At 40.2% G+C, this 21,329-nt stretch overlaps 1 protein-coding gene across 1 annotated transcript in view; it reads left to right on the forward strand.

Annotated features, from left to right (window-relative positions):
• The window catches only part of actl6a (actin-like 6A), a 31,820-nt gene that overhangs the window by 8,070 nt on the left and 2,421 nt on the right, over window positions 1-21,329 (forward strand). The window contains exons 4-12 of the mRNA XM_073041130.1: window positions 1,782-1,882; window positions 2,643-2,740; window positions 3,278-3,372; window positions 3,729-3,835; window positions 4,760-4,849; window positions 9,989-10,050; window positions 10,143-10,257; window positions 16,971-17,051; window positions 18,972-19,067. Coding sequence (XP_072897231.1) covers window positions 1,782-1,882; window positions 2,643-2,740; window positions 3,278-3,372; window positions 3,729-3,835; window positions 4,760-4,849; window positions 9,989-10,050; window positions 10,143-10,257; window positions 16,971-17,051; window positions 18,972-19,067 — 845 coding nt within the window. The remainder of the gene's footprint in view (window positions 1-1,781; window positions 1,883-2,642; window positions 2,741-3,277; window positions 3,373-3,728; window positions 3,836-4,759; window positions 4,850-9,988; window positions 10,051-10,142; window positions 10,258-16,970; window positions 17,052-18,971; window positions 19,068-21,329) is intronic.

The raw sequence follows: 21,329 nt of genomic DNA on the forward strand, positions 1-21,329 counted from the left end.
TAGATTAAGGAACCAAATCAACACTATTAATCGTGGAGCTACACTCTTCATCTCATTTAAAACAATTTGCTCTATCTATTCTATAATCCATGTTCTTATCACAAAATTTATAATTCTAAACTCAATTGGCAGGCAATATTGCTGCTGAGTCAAAGGTCCCATTTTCTAGACCCACTCCAGAAACATTGCAAAAATCTAAGCTGACAACCTTGATGTATTGATAAAAAGATCTTTTCTCAGATATTAAATGCCCATTTTATCTGCTTCCATCATAGACCAATTGAAATGTTTATTCAGCATTTAATTTTGTTGTAAGCCAAGCAATAGCATTCTTGTAATCAGTGTAACTTATGGTAATCTGACCACTAAATTTGATCAGTGGCATTTATCCTCAAACTATGCCATGTTTTGGTATAAGTCCAAACAATATGGATTACCTTGGAGATCTCCAGAGTGCTATGTGAATGGACAGAAGATTTGGTCAGAGCAGAAAATTTTTGAAGGGTCCATGAATAGCATTTAATTCATATTCAACTAGGAGAATAGTAAGGTTTGTGGCCAGGAACTGGTTTGTGACTAATGCCTGTTCCCCTATCATTGGACTTCCTCTGCTGTTTTCTGCCACATTTGCCTTGACTACAAGTGTTCTTTTGATGCTGGGTGTACAGCAGGTCAACTGAAAAGGCATGTACTTTGAGTAGTTTGTTGCAGTCGTGCTTCCAATCTGAGGGGGAGCAATATAGCTTGAAACTGAAAGTTGGGTGGAGAGTTTATATTGTCGTAAGCACTTTTGAACTGAAAATGACACGAAGTTTGTGCACTGCTTGGCTATTGATTATGAGAGAGCCAGGATTGAAGTTTTAAGAGTTGTAACATCTTGCTTTCCACAAGCAAGCTGTAATGTTTATTGTGTATCTTGGCTTTTTGCTGCTTACATTGTTCAGGTGAATTTGATTGGTTAGTGTCTGGTCAGAGGTAATGCCACAACAACTGAGTATGCATTGTCCATTTAATTTGATATTTAATTCCCTCCTAGTTTTGGCAAATAAAAGCAGAATGTACTGAATACTATCTTGGAAGCATTCAGCCAGTTTTATAACGTCATCACTTGTGGTTTTTCCACAAACGTCATCTGCATAGGAGAACATTTGGGTCCAATGCACAAGTTAATGTTGAGTTTTAATATACAAGTAAGAAACACATTACTTCAACGATGGTATGGCATATCTCTTGTGATTTAAAAACAAAACATTAAAAAAGATTTAAGATTGCTTAATGTCATTCCCAGTACATAAATATAAAGAAGAACAAAATAATTGTTTCTTCAGATCCAATGTAGCACAAAAAACACAATAAGATAAAGCACAATAAATAGCTTGTACATTGAATGTATGGCCATAAGGTGGTGCTAGGCACAGGAGTGTCTCTGCATAAGGTGCCTGACAGGAAATGATAAAGTATTGGGGTTGTGGAGGGGTGGGTTAATCAGCCTTGGTTAAAAGGAATGCTATTTTATAGAAATGTTCTTGCTGGGTATATACCAGTGAAATTGTGGTACACACGAGATTTCTTGGTAAACCATGATCTTCTTGTGGTTGTGTGGCATTGTAAATGTACAACCCATGATAGTCAAATGCCTGAAATGGATTGTCATGCTATATGTCTATTCCTAAATAATGGTTTCATTTAGTTACATCTATAACCAAGATTGAGTTAAGATAAATTGAAGTATTTCAATTGAAATTGTTCTGATGTAAAGGCTTTAAATCTTATAATTGTAGTTGAAGACTGGGATAGTTTTCAGGCGATTCTGGACCACACGTATAAGAATCACATAAAATCTGAAGCTGGTCTCCATCCTGTTTTGATGTCTGAGGCACCAGTAAGTAACCAGTTTAGAATGTTGGATTTCTATGTTTTGTATCCAAGTGTAACAAATAGTTGGAACAGAAAATAAAAACCACTAGATAAAAATAGCACATTACTATCTCAACATATCACATTGCTTTCAAAGTTGAGAAGTGGGGTGGCAGTTAATTTGTTCATGGAACATTTCCAGAGTCTGCTATGTTACCATAGAAAAATAAGACAGTATCTGCATTTAGGGATTCGAAAAGATATGTATAATATTGATGTGTTACTTGGTCTCTTGGCCTTGAGCACATCTTGACATTTAGCTTATGCAGCTTTGACTAAGGTTGAACTCCTGACTTTTGTGCATGCCGTGTTGTGAAGGGAGACCGCATGAATGAATCAGAAAAAAGTACCGTCAAGAGCTGTGAAGGGGAAGGCAGGTGGAAATATTAAGTATTATAGTTAAGCAAAATGGTTGCATGAGATAAACTCTTTAGTTTATATAAAAAAGATCTTTTGTGAGTTGAGAGGCCAGTGAGGGAAGACACTTAAAGCTTTATCATGTCACTAATTTCCTCCTAACTTAATTTACTTAATAGGTGTGATAACTCAATTTCACATATTAAGCTTGTACACTCGGTTCTGTGTTAATGGACGTTATTTTCATTCTGGAAATGTATAAATATAATTTGGGAACAAAATAATCAATTGTAAAATTGCTTTCTTCATGCCGTTATGTGATTGTTGTGTCTTAATAAATTGTTTAACTTTTTCTGTTTTTTTTACAGTGGAATACACGGGCAAAGAGGGAACGGCTTACTGAGCTGATGTTTGAACATTATAATATCCCAGCTTTTTTCCTGTGTAAAACAGCAGTGCTCACAGCGTATCCTTCACTGAACTATTTTTTTCAATTATGAATGAAACTAGCAATTTTGAAAAATCGAGTTGCACATTCCCACTTGGAAGGAAAACATGTTGGGACATAAACAGGAAGTTAATTACCATTATATAAATATGTTTAGTAGCTTTTCAATAATTAAACATACAAGTTAATTATCTTAAAAGACCACAGGCTCAGTTTTATATTTCCTCTGATTCATCAACTGTCTTTGCGTCAAAAATCGTGAAGCAATTTAAGCATTAAATGTCTCTGAAACACAATTTGTAGAGCGCTGCAGTTTCAGAAAATAGATGTGCAAATTTTTTTTAAAAGCGCCCCATATCGATCATGTAGAATTTTAAGTATGAGGGTCATTATCATGTCGTAGGATAATGTTGCTAAGCAGCATTGGAACACACAGTTAGTACTCTGAAGAAATATGACAGATTATGAATGAGAATGCTGTTTTAAAATTTCATTGGCTTCACTTCACAATTTAGTTTCATGTTTGTCTTTATTTTCCTTTACTCACTGAATTAGATTTGCAAATGGCCGTTCTACGGGTTTAGTTTTAGACAGTGGAGCCACACATACCACAGCTATTCCTGTACACGATGGATATGTACTTCAGCAAAGTAAGTATGCTGAAATATGTAATGTAATCATTGTTAATTCTTTTTAAGAAATCTTTCAAGGGATACAGATGTTAATATGTTAAAAAAAATTAGATCCCATGAATGCTTGCTTCTGACCCCACCCTCTCTTTAACATCACCACTCAGTGCTCCCTGTCTTGATGTTACCTGACCTCCTTGTTCCTGTCTCTCTCTGTCCACCTCATTTTGGCATTTTAAAAAAAAACTTGAAATAAGTAGGATTTTTTTTCCAAATCTCTATGTATGAATTTTTAATGTTAAACTTTAAATGCCATTGAATCAATGCTGACTTCCATGTGTATGCTGGAAACCTTTTTTGTCCCTCAATAATTTTAGGCATTGTTAAGTCACCACTCGCAGGAGACTTCATTTCCATGCAGTGCAGAGAACTGTTTCAGGAACTGAATGTGGAAATAATCCCACCATATATGATTGCTTCAAAGGTGAGGTGAAAGCTAAAGTATATGTACGTGTGTTTGTAAAAACAGTCCTCCATATTGTTAATATTGTCATTGGAACATAAATGTTTGTAAACTCAGTCTAAAATATAAGTAACAAATAAATACTTTGTGGATATATGGTATACCTTTTGGTGGTATTTCTGAAAATCTTGTGCTAAATGCTAAATATTCAACTGGACACTGTAACTGTATGATAAGTAAAGTAGTTCCTGGTCTTGAATGTGTGTTAAAGTCTGTCCTGAGCCTTATAGGCTCATCAGGCAGGTGCTTATGCCAGTTTCCATGGCGTGAAGCGACTGAGAGTATGAGACTCCCCCTTCCCCACCCCACTGGGATAGGACGCCAGTCTATCGCGAGGTTAACCCCCAGCATTTTGCTGGTACCTATTTTCAGCTGGGTGGACTGGAGCAGTGTGTGGTTAAGTGCCTTTTTCAAGGACACAACATACTGCCTCAACTAGGGCTCGAACTCACGACCTTCAGATCTCTAGTCCAACGCCTTAACCACTTGGCCACGCACCACACTGTATTCCGATGTGTAACACCATTACAATCATTAAATTAAGTATTGAGAACCCTGGCTGATTGTTTCAATTCATCTCTAAGTTAAATCAACTACAGGTATTAAATTGTTCTCACAAGTGAAATTTTTTAACTGTTTACAATAGCAAGCTATGTGCTGCTGTCCTGGTTAATTTTCAGTTATGCACAGATCCTATTAAACCTTCTGAAGAGCTACTCTGCATATCTGGTTCAACAAAATCTGATGCATTATTATTGATGCAATGGATACAGAATTGTTGTAATAACTTCTAAGATTTTCTTTATTTATATGCTACTCCTAGAGTTAAAGCAGAGCTGAAAAGCAAAAATGTGTAACAATTTACTCCCATTGCTGTTCTCATAGGAGTCAGTGCGTGAAGGTGCTCCTCCTAATTGGAAGAAGAAAGAGAAGCTACCTCAGGTTACACGGTCATGGCACAACTACATGTGTAACGTAAGAAATGTTAGCCCAGCTCAATGAGATAGATGAAACTAACAACAAGTTTACTAGTTAGTTTATGTATATTTAGAGGAAGTAAACAATTTCTGAAATCTGAGTTCAAAAATTATATTTCTGGTCATGGTGATTTAGACTATATAGTATTTAGAACCAGGTTTAATATCACTGGAACATGGCGTGAAATTTGTTGTTTTATGACAGTGATACATAATTAAAAACTAAATTACAATAAGTAGTACAGATAAAAAAAACGTTAGGTGGTTCAAACTGAGAATGGAAAAAGAAAATGAGGTAGTGTTCATGGATTCATTGTCCATACATAAATCTGGCAGAGCAGAAGAGGCTGTTCCTGAAACATTGAGTTTGTGTCTTCAGGCTCTTGTACCTCCTTGATGGTAGCACGTCCAAACCAGATAGTGATACAAGCAACACACACAAAATGCTGGTGGAATGCAGCAGGCCAGGCAGCATCTATAGGGAGAAGCACTGTCGACATTTTGGGCCGAGACCCTTCGTCAGGACTAACTGAAAAGAAAGATAGTAAGAGATTTGAAAGTAGGAGGGGGAGGGGAAAATGCAAAATGATATAAGACCGGAGGGGGTGGGGTGAAGCTGAGAGCCAGAAAGGTGATTGGCAAAAAGGATACAGAGCTAGAGAAGGGAAAGGATCATGGGGCGGGAGGCCTACGGAGAAAGAAAGGGGGAGGGGAGCACCAGAGGGAGATGGAGAACAGGCAGGGTGATGGGCAGAGAGAGAGAAAAAACTAAATATATCAGGGATGGGGTAAGAAGGGGACGGGCATTAATGGAAGTTAGAGAAGTCAATGTTCATGCCATCAGGTTGGAGGCTACCCAGCTGGTAGAAAAGGTGTTGTTCCTCCAACCTGAGTGTGGCTTCATCTTGACAGTAGAGGAGGCCATGGATAGACATATCAGAATGGGAAGAGGAATGAAAATGTGTGGCTACTGGGAGATCCTGCTTTCTCTTTCTGACAGAGCGTAGGTGTTCAGCGAAACGGTCTCCCAGTCAGCGTCGGGTGTCATCAATATATAAAAGGTCACACCGGGAGCACCGGACGCAGTATATCACACCAACCGACTCACAGGTGAAGTGTTGCCTCACCTGGAAGGACTGTCTGGGGCCCTGAATGGTGGTGAGGAAGGAAGTGTAAGGGCAGGTGTAGCACTTGTTCCGCTTGCAAGGATAGTGCCAGGAGGGGGATGGGTGGGAAGGAATGGGGGTGATGAATGGACAAGGGAGTTGCGTAGAGAGCGATCCCTGCGGAAAGCAGAGGGGGGGGAGGGAAAGATGTGCTTGGTAGTGGGATCCCGTTGGAGGTGGCGGAAGTTACGGAGAATTATACGTTGGATCCGGAGGCTGGTGGGGTGGTAGGTGAGGACAAGAGGAACCCTATCCCGAGTGAGGTGGTGGGCAGATGGGGTGAGGGCAGATGTGCGGGAAATGGGAGAGATGAATTTGAGAGCAGAGTTGATGGTGGAAGAAGGGAAGCCCCTTTGTTTAAAAAAGGAAGACATCTCCTTCAGCCTGGAATGAAAAGCCTCATCCTGAGAGCAGATGCGGCAGAGACAGAGGAATTTTGAGAAGGGGATAGCATTTTTGCAAGAGACAGGGTAGGAAGAGGAATAGTCCAGGTAGCTGTGAGAGTCTGTAGGCTTATAGTAGATATCAGTAGATAGGCCGTTTCCAGAGATGGAGACAGAAAGATCAAAAAAGGGGAGGGAGGTGTTAGAAATAGACCAGGTAAATTTGAGGGCAGGGTGAAAGTTGGAGGCAAAGTTAATGAAGTCAACAAGCTTAGCATGCGTGCAGGAGACAGCACCAATGCAGTCTTTGATGTAGCGAAGGAAAAGAGGGGGATGGATACCAGTATAGGCTTGGAACATGGACTGTTCCACAAAGCCAACAAAGAGGCAGGCATAACTGGGACCCATGCGGGTGCCCATGGCTACACCTTTGGTTTGGTGGAAGTGGGAGGAGCCAAAGGAGAAATTATTGAGAATAAGAACTAATTCCGCTAGACGGAGGAGAGTGGTGGTAGAGGGGAATTGGTTAGGTCTGGAATCCAAAAAGAAGCAAAAGAGCTTTGAGACCGTCCAGGTGGGGGATGGAGGTATATAGGGACTGGACATCCATGGTGAAAATAAGGCGGTGGGGGCCAGGGAACTTAAAATCATTGAAAAAATTCAAAGCGTGAGAAGTGTCACGAACATAGGTGGGAAGAGATTGAACCAAGGGGGGGATAAGACAGTGTTAAGGTATGCAGAAATGAGTTCGGTGGGGCAGGAGCAAGCTGAGACAATGGGTCTACCTGGACAGGCAGGTTTGTGGATCTTGGGTAGGAGGTAGAAATGGGAAGTGTGGGGTGTGGGAACTATGATGTTGGTGGCAGTGGATGGGAGATCCCCCGAGCTGATAAGGTTGGTGATGGTATAGGAGACAGTGGCCTGGTGCTCCTTAGTGGGGTCATGATCAAGAGGTAAGTAAGAGGGGGTATCAGAGAGTTGTCGCTGTGCCTCAGCCAGGTAGAGGTCAGTACGCCAGACTACAACAGCTCCCCCCCTTATCAGCGGGTTTTATAGTAAGGTTGGGATTGGTGCGGAGGGAGCAGAGAGCAGAGCGTTCAGAAGGAGTGAGGTTGGAATTGGAACATGGTGTGGTGAAGTCGAGACGGTTGATGTCCCGTCGGCAATTAGCAATAAAGAGATCCGGAGCAGGCAGAAGACCAGAGCGGGGGGCTCCCTACGCAACTCCCTTGTCCATTCATCTCCCCCCCCCCCCATCCCTTCCCACCGATCTCCCTCCTGGCACTTATCCTTGCAAGTGGAACAAGTGCTACACCTGCCCTTACACTTCCTCCCTCACCACCATTCAGGGCCCCAGACAGTCCTTCCAGGTGAGGCGACACTTCACCTGTGAGTCGGCTGGTGTGGTATACTGTGTCCGGTGCTCCCGGTGTGGCCTTTTATATATTGGTGAGACCTGACGCAGACTGGGAGACCGTTTCGCTGAACACCTGTGCTCTGTCCGCCAGAGAAAGCAGGATCTCCCAGTGGCCACACATATTAATTCCACATCCCATTCCCATTCTGATATGTCTATCCATGGCCTCCTCTACTGTCAAGATGAAGCCACACTCAGGTTGGAGGAACAACACCTTAAATACCGGCTGGGTAGCCTCCAACCTGATGGCATGAACATTGACTTCTCTAACTTCTGTTAATGCTCGTCCCCTTCTTACCCCATCCCTGATATATTTAGTTTTTCTCCCTCTCTCTGCCCATCACTGCCTGTTCTCCATCTCCCTCTGGTGCTCCCCTCCCCCTTTCTTTCTCCGTAGGCCTCCTGTCCCATGATCCTTTCCCTTCTCTATCTCTGTATCCCTTTTTGCCAATCACCTGTCTGGCTCTCAGTTTCACCCCACCCCCTCCGGTCTTCTCCTATCATTTCAAATTTTCCCCTCCTCCTCCTACTTTCAAATCTCTTACTATCTCTCCTTTCTGTTAGTCCTGACGAAGGGTCTCGCCTGAAACATCGACAGCGCTTCTCCCTATAGAGGCTGCCTGGCCTGCTGCGTTCCCACAGCATTTTGTGTATGTTGCTTGAATATCCAGCATCTGCAGATTTCCTAGTGATACAACCAGTTAGAATGCTCTCCACATCTGTAGAAATTTGCAAATGTCTTTGGTGACAAACCAAATCTCCTGAAACTCTTAATAAAATATAGCTGCTGCTGTGCCGCCTTTGTAATTTAATCAATATGTTGGGCCCAAGATGGATCTTCAGAGATATTGACATCCAAGAACTTGAAACTGCTCACTCTTTCCACTACTGATCCCTCAATGAGGACTGCTGTGTGTTCCCTTAACTTCCCCTTGTAGGCCACATTCAATTCCTTGGTCTTACAGACATTGACTGCAAGGTTGTTGTGATACCACTCAACCAGCAGATTGATCACATTCCTATCCGCCTTCTCATCACCATCTGAGATTTTGCCAACAACAGTAGTGTTGCTGGCAAATTTATAGATGGTGTTTGAGCTGTGCCTAGCCACAGAGTCCTGGGTGTAGAGAGAGTAGAGCAGTGGGTTAAGCACACATCCTTGAGGTGTGCTTTTGTGGATTGCCATCGAGGAGATACTCATTCTGACCTGCACAGACTGTGGTCCCCCAGTGAGGAAGTCAAGGATCCACTTGCAGAGGGAGCACAGAGGCTCAAAGATTTTGGTGCTATTGGAGCAGTATTTAAAAGTACTGTAAGTTGCATAAATTTATATTGACTTTGTTGCAATGTTAATTTATTGTTATTTCACAATTTGTACAATTTCAAAAGTGTACAGGTCTGTGTAAAAACTAAATCTGTAGCTTAGTTTTTGTGCGGATTTGAAGGTTAACTATAGCTCTGATCTTAAGAACAATTAAAAATGTGCTTGTTGTGTAAACACTTTGCATTTGCTAAAAAGCCTGGTTTCCAGGGAGGAGGTTGGGATCTCATATGTTTTCTTTTTGCAGTTATTTATTGTAAGTTTGTATCCATCTTCACTGTTCTTGGGTTTGATATGGTGGGTCATTTGAGTAAATATTCTAAGCAGAAAGAGAAAATAGTTAGCAAATCTATTCTGCTGACTGTTTACAGGATTTAATTACTGGCATTTACAGTTTGTTTTTTTTCTCATTGCTTTGAGCGCCCCACTTAAAGTCTGACTTCCAATGTCTGGTAAATTTTTATTGCAATATTAATGGATAAATACTTTCATGCTGATATTGATGTCTAAGATTATTGATTTTGAGAATTAAGTCAGGATAGCTGGTTTTCCGGCTGGGGAAATAAATTAAAAGGACAAATATATCCATGATCAATGGCAGGTGTGAAAGAGGGAGTTGTCCAAATTAGGCTATCTCAATTTTAGCTGCTGGTTCTATGAATTACAAAGGATTTACATCATAGATTACTCAGTTCAGAGAGAATAGTAAAGCTATTGTATTTATCTACTTTTGAAGCTAAATTATGTAGAAAAAAGTTAATTGTAAATATCATGATGCTGGTAATGAGTGATAGGGAATTTTATTTTTATATAAAGTTGTTAGTGCATTACTGATAATATAAATTTTCAGGAAGTGATTCAGGATTTCCAAGCTTCGGTGCTACAGGTGTCTGATTCATCGTACGATGAACAGTAAGTAGCAGATATTCATGTTAATTTTTGACGGGCATCATTGTTACTCCTTAGATTTTAAAAATTGAACTTTTTCCTTTTTTTCTCCACAGAGTGGCTGCACAAATGCCCAGTGTTCATTATGAATTTCCAAATGGTTACAACTGTGATTTTGGAGCTGAAAGACTGAGAATTCCAGAAGGCTTGTTTGATCCTTCCAATGTCAAGGTATTAAATTGATAAGGGAAGTTCAAAGCAAATTTATTATCAAAGTACATATATATCGTCATATACAACCCAGAGATTCATTTTCCTGTGGGCACGCTCAATAAATCTATAAGACAATAAAATATAGGAGTAGAATTAGGCCACTTGGCCCATCAAATCTGCTCCGCCATTCAATTATGGCTGATCCTTTTTTTTTCTTCTTCTCCTCAACCCCAATTCCCAGCCTTCTTCCCGTAATTTTTGATGCCATCTCCAATCAAGAACCTATCCACCTCTGCCTTAAATACATCCAGCGATCTGGTCTCCACAGCTACACGTGGCAACAAATTCCACAAATTTACCACCCTCTGGTTAAAGAAATTTCTCCACATCTCTGTTTTAAAAGAGCGTCCCTCTATCCTGAAGCTGTGCCCTCTTGTCTGAAACTCTCCCACCATGGGAAACATCCTTTCCACATCTACTCTGTCTAAGCCTTTCAAAATTCAAAAGGTTTCAATGAGAGCTCCCCCTCCCCAATCCTTCTAAATTCCAGCGAGTACAGACCCAGAGTCATCAAATATTCCTATTTGATAACCCTTTCATTCCTGGAATCATCCTTGTGAACCTCCTCTGGACCCTCTCCAATGCCAGCACAATTCTTCTAAGGTGAGGAGCCCAAAACTATTCACAATACTCAAGGTGAGGCCTCACCAGTGCCTTATAAAGCCTCAGCACCACATCTCTGCTCTTGTATTCTAGACCTCTTGAACTAAATGCTAACATTGCAATTGCCTTCCTCACCACCAACTCAACCTTCATGTTGACCTTTAGGTGTTCTGCACAAGGACTCCCAAGTCCCTTTGCATCTCAGATTTTTGGATTTTCTCCCCATTTAGAAAATAGTCTGTACATTTATTTCTGTTACCAAAGTGCGTGACTGTGCATTTTTCAACATTATATTTCATTTGCCACTTTCTTGCCCGTTCTCCTAATCTGTCTAAATCCTTATGCATCTTACCCATTTCCTTAACACTACCTGCCCCTCCACCAATCTTCATATCATCTGCAAACTTGGCAACAAAGCCATCTATTTCATCATCTAAATCATTTATATACAGCACAAAAAGAAGTGGTCCCAAAACAGACCCCTGCGGAACACCATGAGTCACTGGCAGCCAACCAGACAAGGATCCTTTTATTCCCACTCATTGCCTTCTTCCAATCAGCCAATTCTCTAACTATGTTGATATCTTCCCTATCATACCACAGGTTTTTAACTTGATAAGGAGCCCCAAGTGTGGCACCTTGTCAAAGGCCTTCTGAAAGTCCAAATATACAATATTCACTGCATCCCCTTTATCTATCCTACTTGTGATCTACTCAAAGAATTCCAATAGGTTTGTCAGGCAGGATTTTCCCTTAAGGAAACCATGCTGACTTTGTCCTATCTTGTGTCACCAAGTACTTCACCTTGTCCTTAACAATTGACTCTAATATCTTTCCAAACGTGGAGGTCGGGTTAACAGGTCTATAATTTTCTTTCTGCTGCCTTCCTCCTTTCTGAAAGAGTGGAGTGACATTTGCAATTTTCCAGTCCTATGGCACCATGCAAAAGTGCAAGGATTTTTGAAAGATCACTTCTAATGCTGCCACAATCTCTAATGCTACCTCTTTTAGAACCCTAGCGTGCAGTTCACCTGGTCCGGGTGACTTTTTGAGTACCTTCTCCCTTGTAATGGTAACTGTAGCCACCTCTCTTCCTTCACACACTACAACATCTGGAACACTGCTAGTGTCTTCCATTGTGAAGACTGATCCAAAATGCTCATTCAGTTCATCAGCCATCTCCTTGTTCCCCGTTATTATTTCTCCTGCCTCATTTTCTAGTGGTCCTGTATCTACTCACATCTCTTATTTTTTTTATATACTTGAAAAAGCTTTTACTATCCACTTTGATATTATTTGCTAGCTTGCTTTCATATTTCACCTTTTTCCTTCTAATGATACTTTTAGTTGCTCTCTGTAGGTTTTTAAATACTTCCTAATCCTCTGTCTTCCCAGTTATTTTTGCTTTTTTGTATGCCCTGTCTTTTGTTTTTACATTTGCTTTGACTTCCCTTGTCAGCCACAGTTGTACTATTTGCCCTTTGAGTATTTCTTCATTTTTGGAATACAGATGTCCTGCACCTTCTTCATTTTTCTCAGAAATGCACACCATTGCTGCTCTGCTAACATCCCTTCCAGCAGCTTCTTCCAATTTACTTTGGCCAACTCCTCTCTCATACCACTGTAATTTCCCTTACTCCACTGAAATACTGCTACATCAGACTTTACTTTCTCCCTATCAAATTTCAAGTTGAACTCAGTCATATTGTGATCACTGGTTCCTAAAGGTTCCTTTACCTTAAGCTCCCTAATCACCCTCCAGTTTTTTACATAACAACCAATTCAGTATAGCTGATCTCCTAGTAGGCTCAAAGACAAAATGCTCTAAACAGCCATCTCTCAGGCATTCAACAAGCTCACTCTCTTGAGATCTATCAGCAACCTATGGAATAATAACCATAACAGAATCAATGAAAGACTGCATCATAGTAAATGTTCAATCAATGTGCAGAAGACAACAAACTGCAAATACAAAAAGAAAGAAATAATAAGGAATAAATATCGAGAACATGAAATGAAGAGTACCGTAGATTCCGGACTACAGAGCGCACCTGATTAAAAGCCGCTGGCTCTAATTCTAGAAATAAAATCAATTTTTTAATTGTAAAGGCCGCATCGGATTTTAGGCCGCACCGGATTTTCGGCCGCAGGTGTCCCACGTTGTAATATGAGATATTTACACAGAAAGATATTACACGTGAGGATTTTTTTAACTTTTAATTAAATCCATATGGTAACAAAAACAAATACATATTGCAAATGCTTTTTTTCGAACCGTGCCCGTACGCGGCTACTTTTAAATATACGTTGCGTATACTTCTTTACTGAACAACATTCCAATATCTCCTAACGACTGGTAAAAAAATATATATATTGCAGCCTACCAGGAAAAGTTATTGATCACCTTTAACTTAAAAGCAGCGTTCGCTCAGATCCAAAGCCGCTCGCGTAATGCACTCCCCCCTCCTTTCCGTTTATCGCAAACGGCATTTAAAAGCAGCGTTCGCTCAGATCCAAAGCCGCTCGCGTAATGCGCTCCCCCCCTCCTTTCCGTTTATCGCAAACGGCATTTAAAAGCAGCGTTCGCTCAGATCCAAAGCCGCTCGCGTAATGCGCTCCCCCCCTCCTTTCCGTTTATCGCAAACCGGCATTTTCCCACAAGACACCGCGAAACCGGGTGTGACGTCATAGCATCCCGCGATGTAGTACAGAAAACAAATATAGTTTAAACTAAGTAGGCAGCACAATGCTTCGAGTGTTTTCCATGTTGATGAGGGTGAGTACAAATGACTGATTTACAATAATTTAATTGTGAAAGTGCGCTTGATTTATCGTACAATTTCATTGGACCTCTGTGAACTACTCATCAATTTTATTGGTCTACTGTTATGAGGCAAAATGTTTTTGGCGGCATGAAAAAAAATAATGCATTAGCCGCTTCGGATTATAGGCCGCAAAGTTCAAAGCTGTTCAAAGCGTGGGAAAAAAGTAGCGGCTTAAAATCCGGAATCTACGGTACTTGAAAGTGAGTCTTTTGGTTGTGGGAATATTTCAATGATGGGACAAATGAAGTTGAGTGAAGTTATCTCATTTTGTTTAAGTGCCTGATGGCTGAAGGGTCGTAACTGTCCTTGAACCTGGTGGTGAGTGTCCTGAGGTTCCTGAACCACCACCATCATGGCAGCTTTCTGCGTAGTTGCTCTTGCCTGACCCAGGACAGGTCTTCCAAAATAATAACAGCAAAATGTTTAAAGTTGCTGACCCTCTCCACCTCTGATCTTCTGATGATGACTGGCTCATGGACCTCTGGTTTCCTTCTCCTGAAGTCAATAATTAGCTCCTTGGTCTTGCTGACATTAAGAGGTTGGTGCTATGGCACCACTCAGATTTTTCAGTCTCCCTCCTATATGCTGATTCATCACGTTTGATTTGACTAATGATAGTGGTGTCGTCAGCAACCTTGAAAATGGCATTGGAGCTGTGCTTAGCCACATAGTGTAAAGCAAGTAGTTTAGGGAGCTATGCACACAGCCTTGTGTTGCACCTGTGCTGATGGAGATCGTGGAAGAGATGTTGATACCAATCTGAGTTGGGGTCTGCAAGTGAGGTAATCAAAGATCCAATTGCACAAGGAGGCATTGAGGCCAAGGTTTAGGAGCTTATTACTAGTTTTGGGGGGGATGAGCTACAGTTGATAAACCTTTGCTGTCCAGATGTTCCAGTTGAAGTACTTCAAAGTAAATATAATATTTTGAACCAACAGAACAAACAAAAAACAATGAAGGGTTACCATGTGACTTGCTTAAAACCTTGTAGGTGATGCATAGGGAAATTCATGTACTGGTGAATTTCCGTTACATTTTTCAGCATGGGGTCACTGTAACAGATATGTATACACACAGCTAATTTACTAATACCTGAAGTGACCAAGCAGTATTTAACATAGCAACACACAAAAAATGCTGGAGAAACTCAGCAGGTCAGTCAACATCTATGGAAATGAATATAATGAAATGGGCAATGTTTCAGTCCAGGACCCTGGAATGGAAGAGGGAAGAAACCAGAATAAGAAGGTGGGAGAGGGTGAGAAGGAGCAGCTAGAAGGTGATGGGTGAAGCCAGGTGGGTGACGGAGGGTGGGGTGAAGTAAGAAGCTGGGGTGTTCTCTTTCCATTTGTAGAAGGCCTTGAAGCTCTCTGGTTCTTTCTTGACAAGTCCTGACCAGTTACCCTCCACCACCACAATGCTTCTCCAAAGGGCCGGAGAAGAATAAATCTGAAAAAGAAGCAGAGTGGAACATGGAGAAAGGGAAGGAGGGACAGCAGGGGAGGTGATTGGCAAACTGACCTCTAACTTGCTGATTGCTCCCTCTTATATTCCTTTTATCCCTCCCCACTAATCTTCCTGTTGGCACTTATCTCTGTAAGTGGCAGACATGCTACACCTGCCCATTCACCTGCTCCTTCACCTCTATTCAGGGCCTCAAACAGCCCTTCCAAGTAGACAACACCAACAGATGTGAACACTTTGTATGTGAATCTGTTGGGGTCATTTACTGTATCTGGCACTCCTGGTGCGGCCTCCTCTACCCTGGTGAGACCCAATATAGGTTGAGGGACGAGCATCTCAGCTCCATCCACAGAAAGTGGAATTTCCTAGTGGACAATCATTTGAAGTCCTATCTCCATTCCAACATGTTGGTCCATGGCCTCCTCTTCTGTCACGATGAGGCAACTCTCTGGAGAAGCAACACTGCATACAGTATTTTGTCTATGTAGCCCTCCAGCCTGATGACATGAACATCGATTTCTCCAACTTCCCATATTTTTTTTCCTCCTCCTTCCCTCTTCATTTCTCCACTCTGGCCTCTTACCTCTTCTCTTCATCTGCTTATCTCCTTCCCTTTCTCCCATGATCCAGTCTCCTCTCCTATTAGATTTCTTTTTCTCCAGCTTCTTACTTATCCCCTTCCCCCACCCATTTGGCTTTACCTTGTAACTTGTTACCGAGACTCCATTTTGCAGTGAATGGAGTGAGATGCGTTTTCACTGCGGCTCTACTTTTTATACCTTACGTTCCACTGATAGATCCATTGTAAGTTTGAAGATTTACTATTTTTGTTGAAGGATTTATGATTTAACTACGATGGCAGGAAGTCAATCCGGTATTGAATTGAGAGGTGGCAAGACCCTTCCCGAAACGGAACAAATAAAGAAATCGGAGGAACTTTTTACTTTAGAAAAAAATACTCTCTTCAATACAAGATATGAAACTTCAATTTGGTTCGCTTAACAGTAAGATTGATAAACTGATGGATGCTAATGGAAAGCTTGAAAAATCCAACTCTACTGTTCAAGAATCTTTGAAGAATTTGGAGTTTCAATTTCAGACACTCAAACAGACTACTTGTCGAATTGAGAGGGAACAGGAATCATTCAGGCAAACTTAACGACCAAGAATTGAAGATGTCATTTATGGAAAAGAAAACTAATGAAGTTATTTTGGAATTATCTAGCTTGTTACCCTCCTCCACCTTTGTACTCTGACATTTTCCCTTTTCCTTTCCAGTCCTGATGAAGAGTCTCGGTCCAAAACGTCAACTGTTTCATCATTTCCATAGATGCTTTCTGACCGGCTGAGTTCCTCCAGCATTTTGTATGTGTTGCTCAGGATTTTCAGCATCTACAGGATCTCTTGTGTTTAGTATTTTACATAGATGAGTAGTTAATTACTTGGAATTGCTTTTATTTAAATATTCCAGTGGCTAGTCATTAATTTTGCACTTTGCTCCTTAATATCATGAACAGGTTAGGTAAATGTCATCTTCTGGTTATATATGTCAGTTTTATTGTACACAATCATTTGGTTTTACTTCATGTTTAGACTCTCAATATTCAGCAGTTCCCTCACTGGGGGCACCCAACAAGCACTTTACTTTCCCTAACACCTAAATATTCAGCATTGCTTAATAGATTTTTGGATCATGTTAAAAGCAGCAATATTTTTAAATGGTATTATGACTTGTTATTTTCTGCCTTTTAACACCCAGAATTATTTCTGTACTTCCAGGGTTTGTCTGGAAACACAATGCTGGGTGTCAGCCATGTGGTGACAACAAGTGTGGGAATGTGTGACATTGATATTAGACCAGTAAGTACTTTACCCATTGTAACAAGAATATTACGATAGTTTTTGCTGTTCTGCTGCATTTCATCACTCAGGATTATTTCTGTACTTTCAGGGTTCATCTGGAAACATAATGCTGGGTGTCATTATCTACTCTGTCTTTGCCTCTCCAGATCTCTCATTTGTCTTTGACACAATGCTGTTATTAAAGTATTATAACTTATCAATTCAAGTACACATTGATATTTCCAGCACAACATCTTTAAGCTTTCCCCTTTACAGATTTGTCTTCTAGATACTATTATCTACCCTTTCTATAATTTTATAAACTTCTGGATCTCCCCTTTGACTTTGACACTCCAGAGAAAACAATCAAGTTTAATTTAATATGTTATATATTTGAGTGCTGGAAATCTGAAAATAACAAGAAGCTGGAAACAAAGTCCTCTCAAAACAGAAAAGTAAAAATACAAATATTTACACAGTTTGTCTTTCACTGTTGATGAAATATCTTTATTTTTGGTATGCTGAACATTGATGCTGATTATTAAACTATTATGGATCAATTCAAGTACACTTTAATATACCACCAACACATCATCTTTAAACTTCCCCCATCTCACTTTATAGACTTGTCTTATAGAAAATGACATTTCTACTATCTACCCTTCCTTTGCTTCTCCGTAATTTTATAAACCTCTGAATCTCTCCTCTGACTTTGACACTCCAGAAAAAACAATCTAAATGGACGTTGAACCCCTGAACACTCCCCCATTACTTTTTTTGCACTACTTGTTTTATTTTATATATAGCATGACATCTCCTTCACTTTACAGTACTTTACAGTAGGGATGGTGTTACCTAGCTGATCCACTGTATTAGATTTATGCCACACAAACCACTTGGTGTCGAGGTCAAAAAGTTCCAGTTTAATCTCATCCAACCACAAGACCAACTTCCACATGTTTACAGTATCTTCTAAGTGATGCTTTGCAAAGACTTTATAGACAAGGATATGCTTTTTCTTTAGCCAGTGCTTCTTTCCTTCCACTGCCATAAATGTCCTTTTTGTGCAAGGCCTTGGAGATTGTGGAGCCATGAACAATGTCCAATTGCAGCCACTGACTTTTGCAGCTGACCCAGAATCACTGTTGGTGCCACAGTAGCCTCTCTTACAAGTGCCATTCTTCTCCTGTGACTAAGTTTAGAGGGGCAGCCTGACCTAGGTAGTGTGGCTGTGGTTTCACAATGAGCTGTACTGAGCTCCGAAGTATGTTCAGTGCCTTTGTGTGATGGTCTTGTACCTTTCTGTAGATTTGTGCTTCTCTATTATTATTTCCCTGACTTGTCTTCTATGGTCTTCTGTCTTCATTTTGGTTTGCTCTATTGAAATTTACCATACCATTGGAACTTGGGGGTGGGGTGATATTTATTCTTATGAATTCATTAAAAACATGTGATCCTCCAATGTTCTACATCAACAAATTGGCTGACTTAATAAGGTAATACTGTATATTGCACCTGAGGAAAATCGTCATAGTAATTAGAGGGGATGAAAACTTTTTCAGCCTCAATTTTGGTTTTTAATGTTCAGTAAATTGTTGACAGGATTTGCAATTTTTCTTTTGATTTGATGTGAAACACAATGTTTTGTAGACTTGCTCAGAAAATGCCACTTCAATGGATTTTTAAATTTAGAAAATGACGGTAAAATGTGAAAATAGTTGTGATTCAATAATTTTTCAAGGCAGTGTATATGAAGAGATGTGATGTGGATTTCCAGTCAAAAACGGAGGCTTATGAAGGATAACTATTAGATTTACAGTATATTTGGATTTTAGCCTGTTTATATACAATGAAGAACCTTTATTGTCTATATAATGGAAAATGACTACAATAAATTCCTTAATGTCTAACTGCTGTTTTGGGCATTTTGTTTTAAAGGGATTGTATGGGAGTGTGATTGCAGCAGGTGGAAATACATTGATACAAAGTTTTACCGACCGGTTGAATAGAGAGCTTTCCCAAAAAACTCCACCTGTGAGTATCAGTTATATGCATTTTCTGTATATTTTACCTTTTTGATGTTGTATGTTTGGCATTATTTGAATTTGTAGAAAATGGCCTGGAGTTTGGATCAGCGAAGACTAATGTGACAGCTCATGGACTTGCTTTGGTCTTCATACTAGAATTTGCTGTGATTAGAAAGATATTTCAGTACAGCACTCTCTGAAGGATCTCTGGAACCAGAGCTTCCACAACTAATCAAGGAATCCTTCTTGGTTTGTATCAAAGGTTTTTTAAAAACATCAATTCCAAATTACCACCACCTCAAGTTTGGGCACATCCCTACTGATCCTGACTCTGGAGTCAGGGAATCAATTATTTTGCTTTATTTTAGGTAAAATCATAAACTTTTTACATTAAACATTGCAGAAAGACTTGCTTCAAAATAATGACCTTTTTTAGGGAAGCATTAAGTACTCTAATACCGTAGATGTCGGATTATAAGCCGCTACTTTTTTCCCACGCTTTGAACAGCTTTGAACACTGCGGCCTTTACTACGGTGCGGCTAATGCATGATTTTTTTTCATGCCGCCAAAAACATTTTGCCTCGTAACAGTAGACCAATAAAATTGATGAGTAGTTCACAGAGGTCCAATGAAATTGTACGATAAATCAAGCGCACTTTCACAATTAAATTATTGTAAATCAGTCATTTGTACTCACCCTCATCAACATGGAAAACACTCGAAGAAAAGCATTGTGCTGCCTTTATGGCAGTTATTTAGTTTATAATATTTTCGCTTAGTAATTCATTTGTTAGTATTTTCTAGTTGAATAAAGTATCTATCTATTTGTTTTCTGTACATCCCGGGATACTATGACATCACATCCGGTTTTGCCGCGGTCTTGTGGGAAATACCGGTTTGCGATAGCACATTAGACCCGAGCACATTAGCCGAGCACATTAGCCGAGCACATTAGACCCGAGCACGTTAGACCCGAGCACATTAGCCGAGCACGTTAGACCCGAGCACGTTAGCCGAGCACATTAGACCCGAGCACGTTAGACCCGAGCACGTTAGACCCGAGCACATTAGCCGAGCACGTTAGACCCGAGCACGTTAGACCCGAGCACATTAGCCGAGCACGTTAGACCCGAGCACATTAGCCGAGCACGTTAGACCCGAGCGAAAACGCTGCTTTTAAGTTAAAGGCATTTGCAATATGTATTTGTTTATGTTACCATACGGAATTAATTAAAAGTTTAAAAAATCCTCACGTGTAATATCTTTCTGTGTAAATAACTCATATTACAACGTGGGACACCTGCGGTCTAAAATCCGGTGCGGCTTGTACAAGTACAAAATTGATTTTCTTTCTAAAATTAGAGCCAGCGGCTTTTAATCAGGTGCGCTCTGTAGTGCGAAATCTACGGTATTTGTTTAAAATTTTTATGTACATTTATTTGCAAACAATAAGATAAAGTTGGAAAATTATTATTTACAATTTGCACATTTGTTATGTTTCTACAGGTTGATTTAAATTTACAAATAAAAAATGCAGATAGTTTACAAAATTGACTAAAAATGCAATCAACTATATGTTGAAGCTTATGTGGAGAGATTGGTGTAATTGGGAAGGACAACCGCCTTTTTGTAGATGGAATGGAACTATTTACAGTGCCTATAAAAAGTATTCACCCACCTTGTAAGTTTTAATGTTTTATTGTTTTACAACATGGAATCATAGTGGATTTAATTTGGCTTTTCTGATCAACAGCAAAGACTCTTGTGTCAAAGTGAAAACAAAATTCTACAAATTGGTCTAAATTTATTACAGTCATTAATCAAAATATTTGATTGTATAATTACCCATTCAAGTCAACATTTAGGAGATGCACCTTTGGTAAAATTACAGCCTTGAATCTGTGTGAATTGGTCTCTACCAGCTTTGCACATCTAGACACTGGGATCTTCCCCTCTTTCCCCCCCCCCCCCCCCCCCCCATTTTTCTTTACAAAACTGCTCAAGTTCTGTCAGATTGCATGGGAGTTGTGAGTGAACAGCCCTTTAAGTCCAGCCACAAATTCTCAATTGGATTTTTGAGGTCTGGACTCTTACTTGGCCACTCCAGGGCATTAACTTTGTCATTTTTAAGCCACCCCTGTGTAGCTTTGGCTTTATGCTTGGGGTCATTGTCTTGCTGGAAAATGGAATACAAATCTTCTCCCAAGCTGCAGTTCTCTTGCAGACTGCATCAGGATTTCCTTGTACTTTGCTGCATTCATTTTACTC

The sequence above is a fragment of the Hemitrygon akajei genome, chromosome 3, assembly GCF_048418815.1.
Source record: "Hemitrygon akajei chromosome 3, sHemAka1.3, whole genome shotgun sequence".
NCBI classification, from domain to species: domain Eukaryota; kingdom Metazoa; phylum Chordata; class Chondrichthyes; order Myliobatiformes; family Dasyatidae; genus Hemitrygon; species Hemitrygon akajei.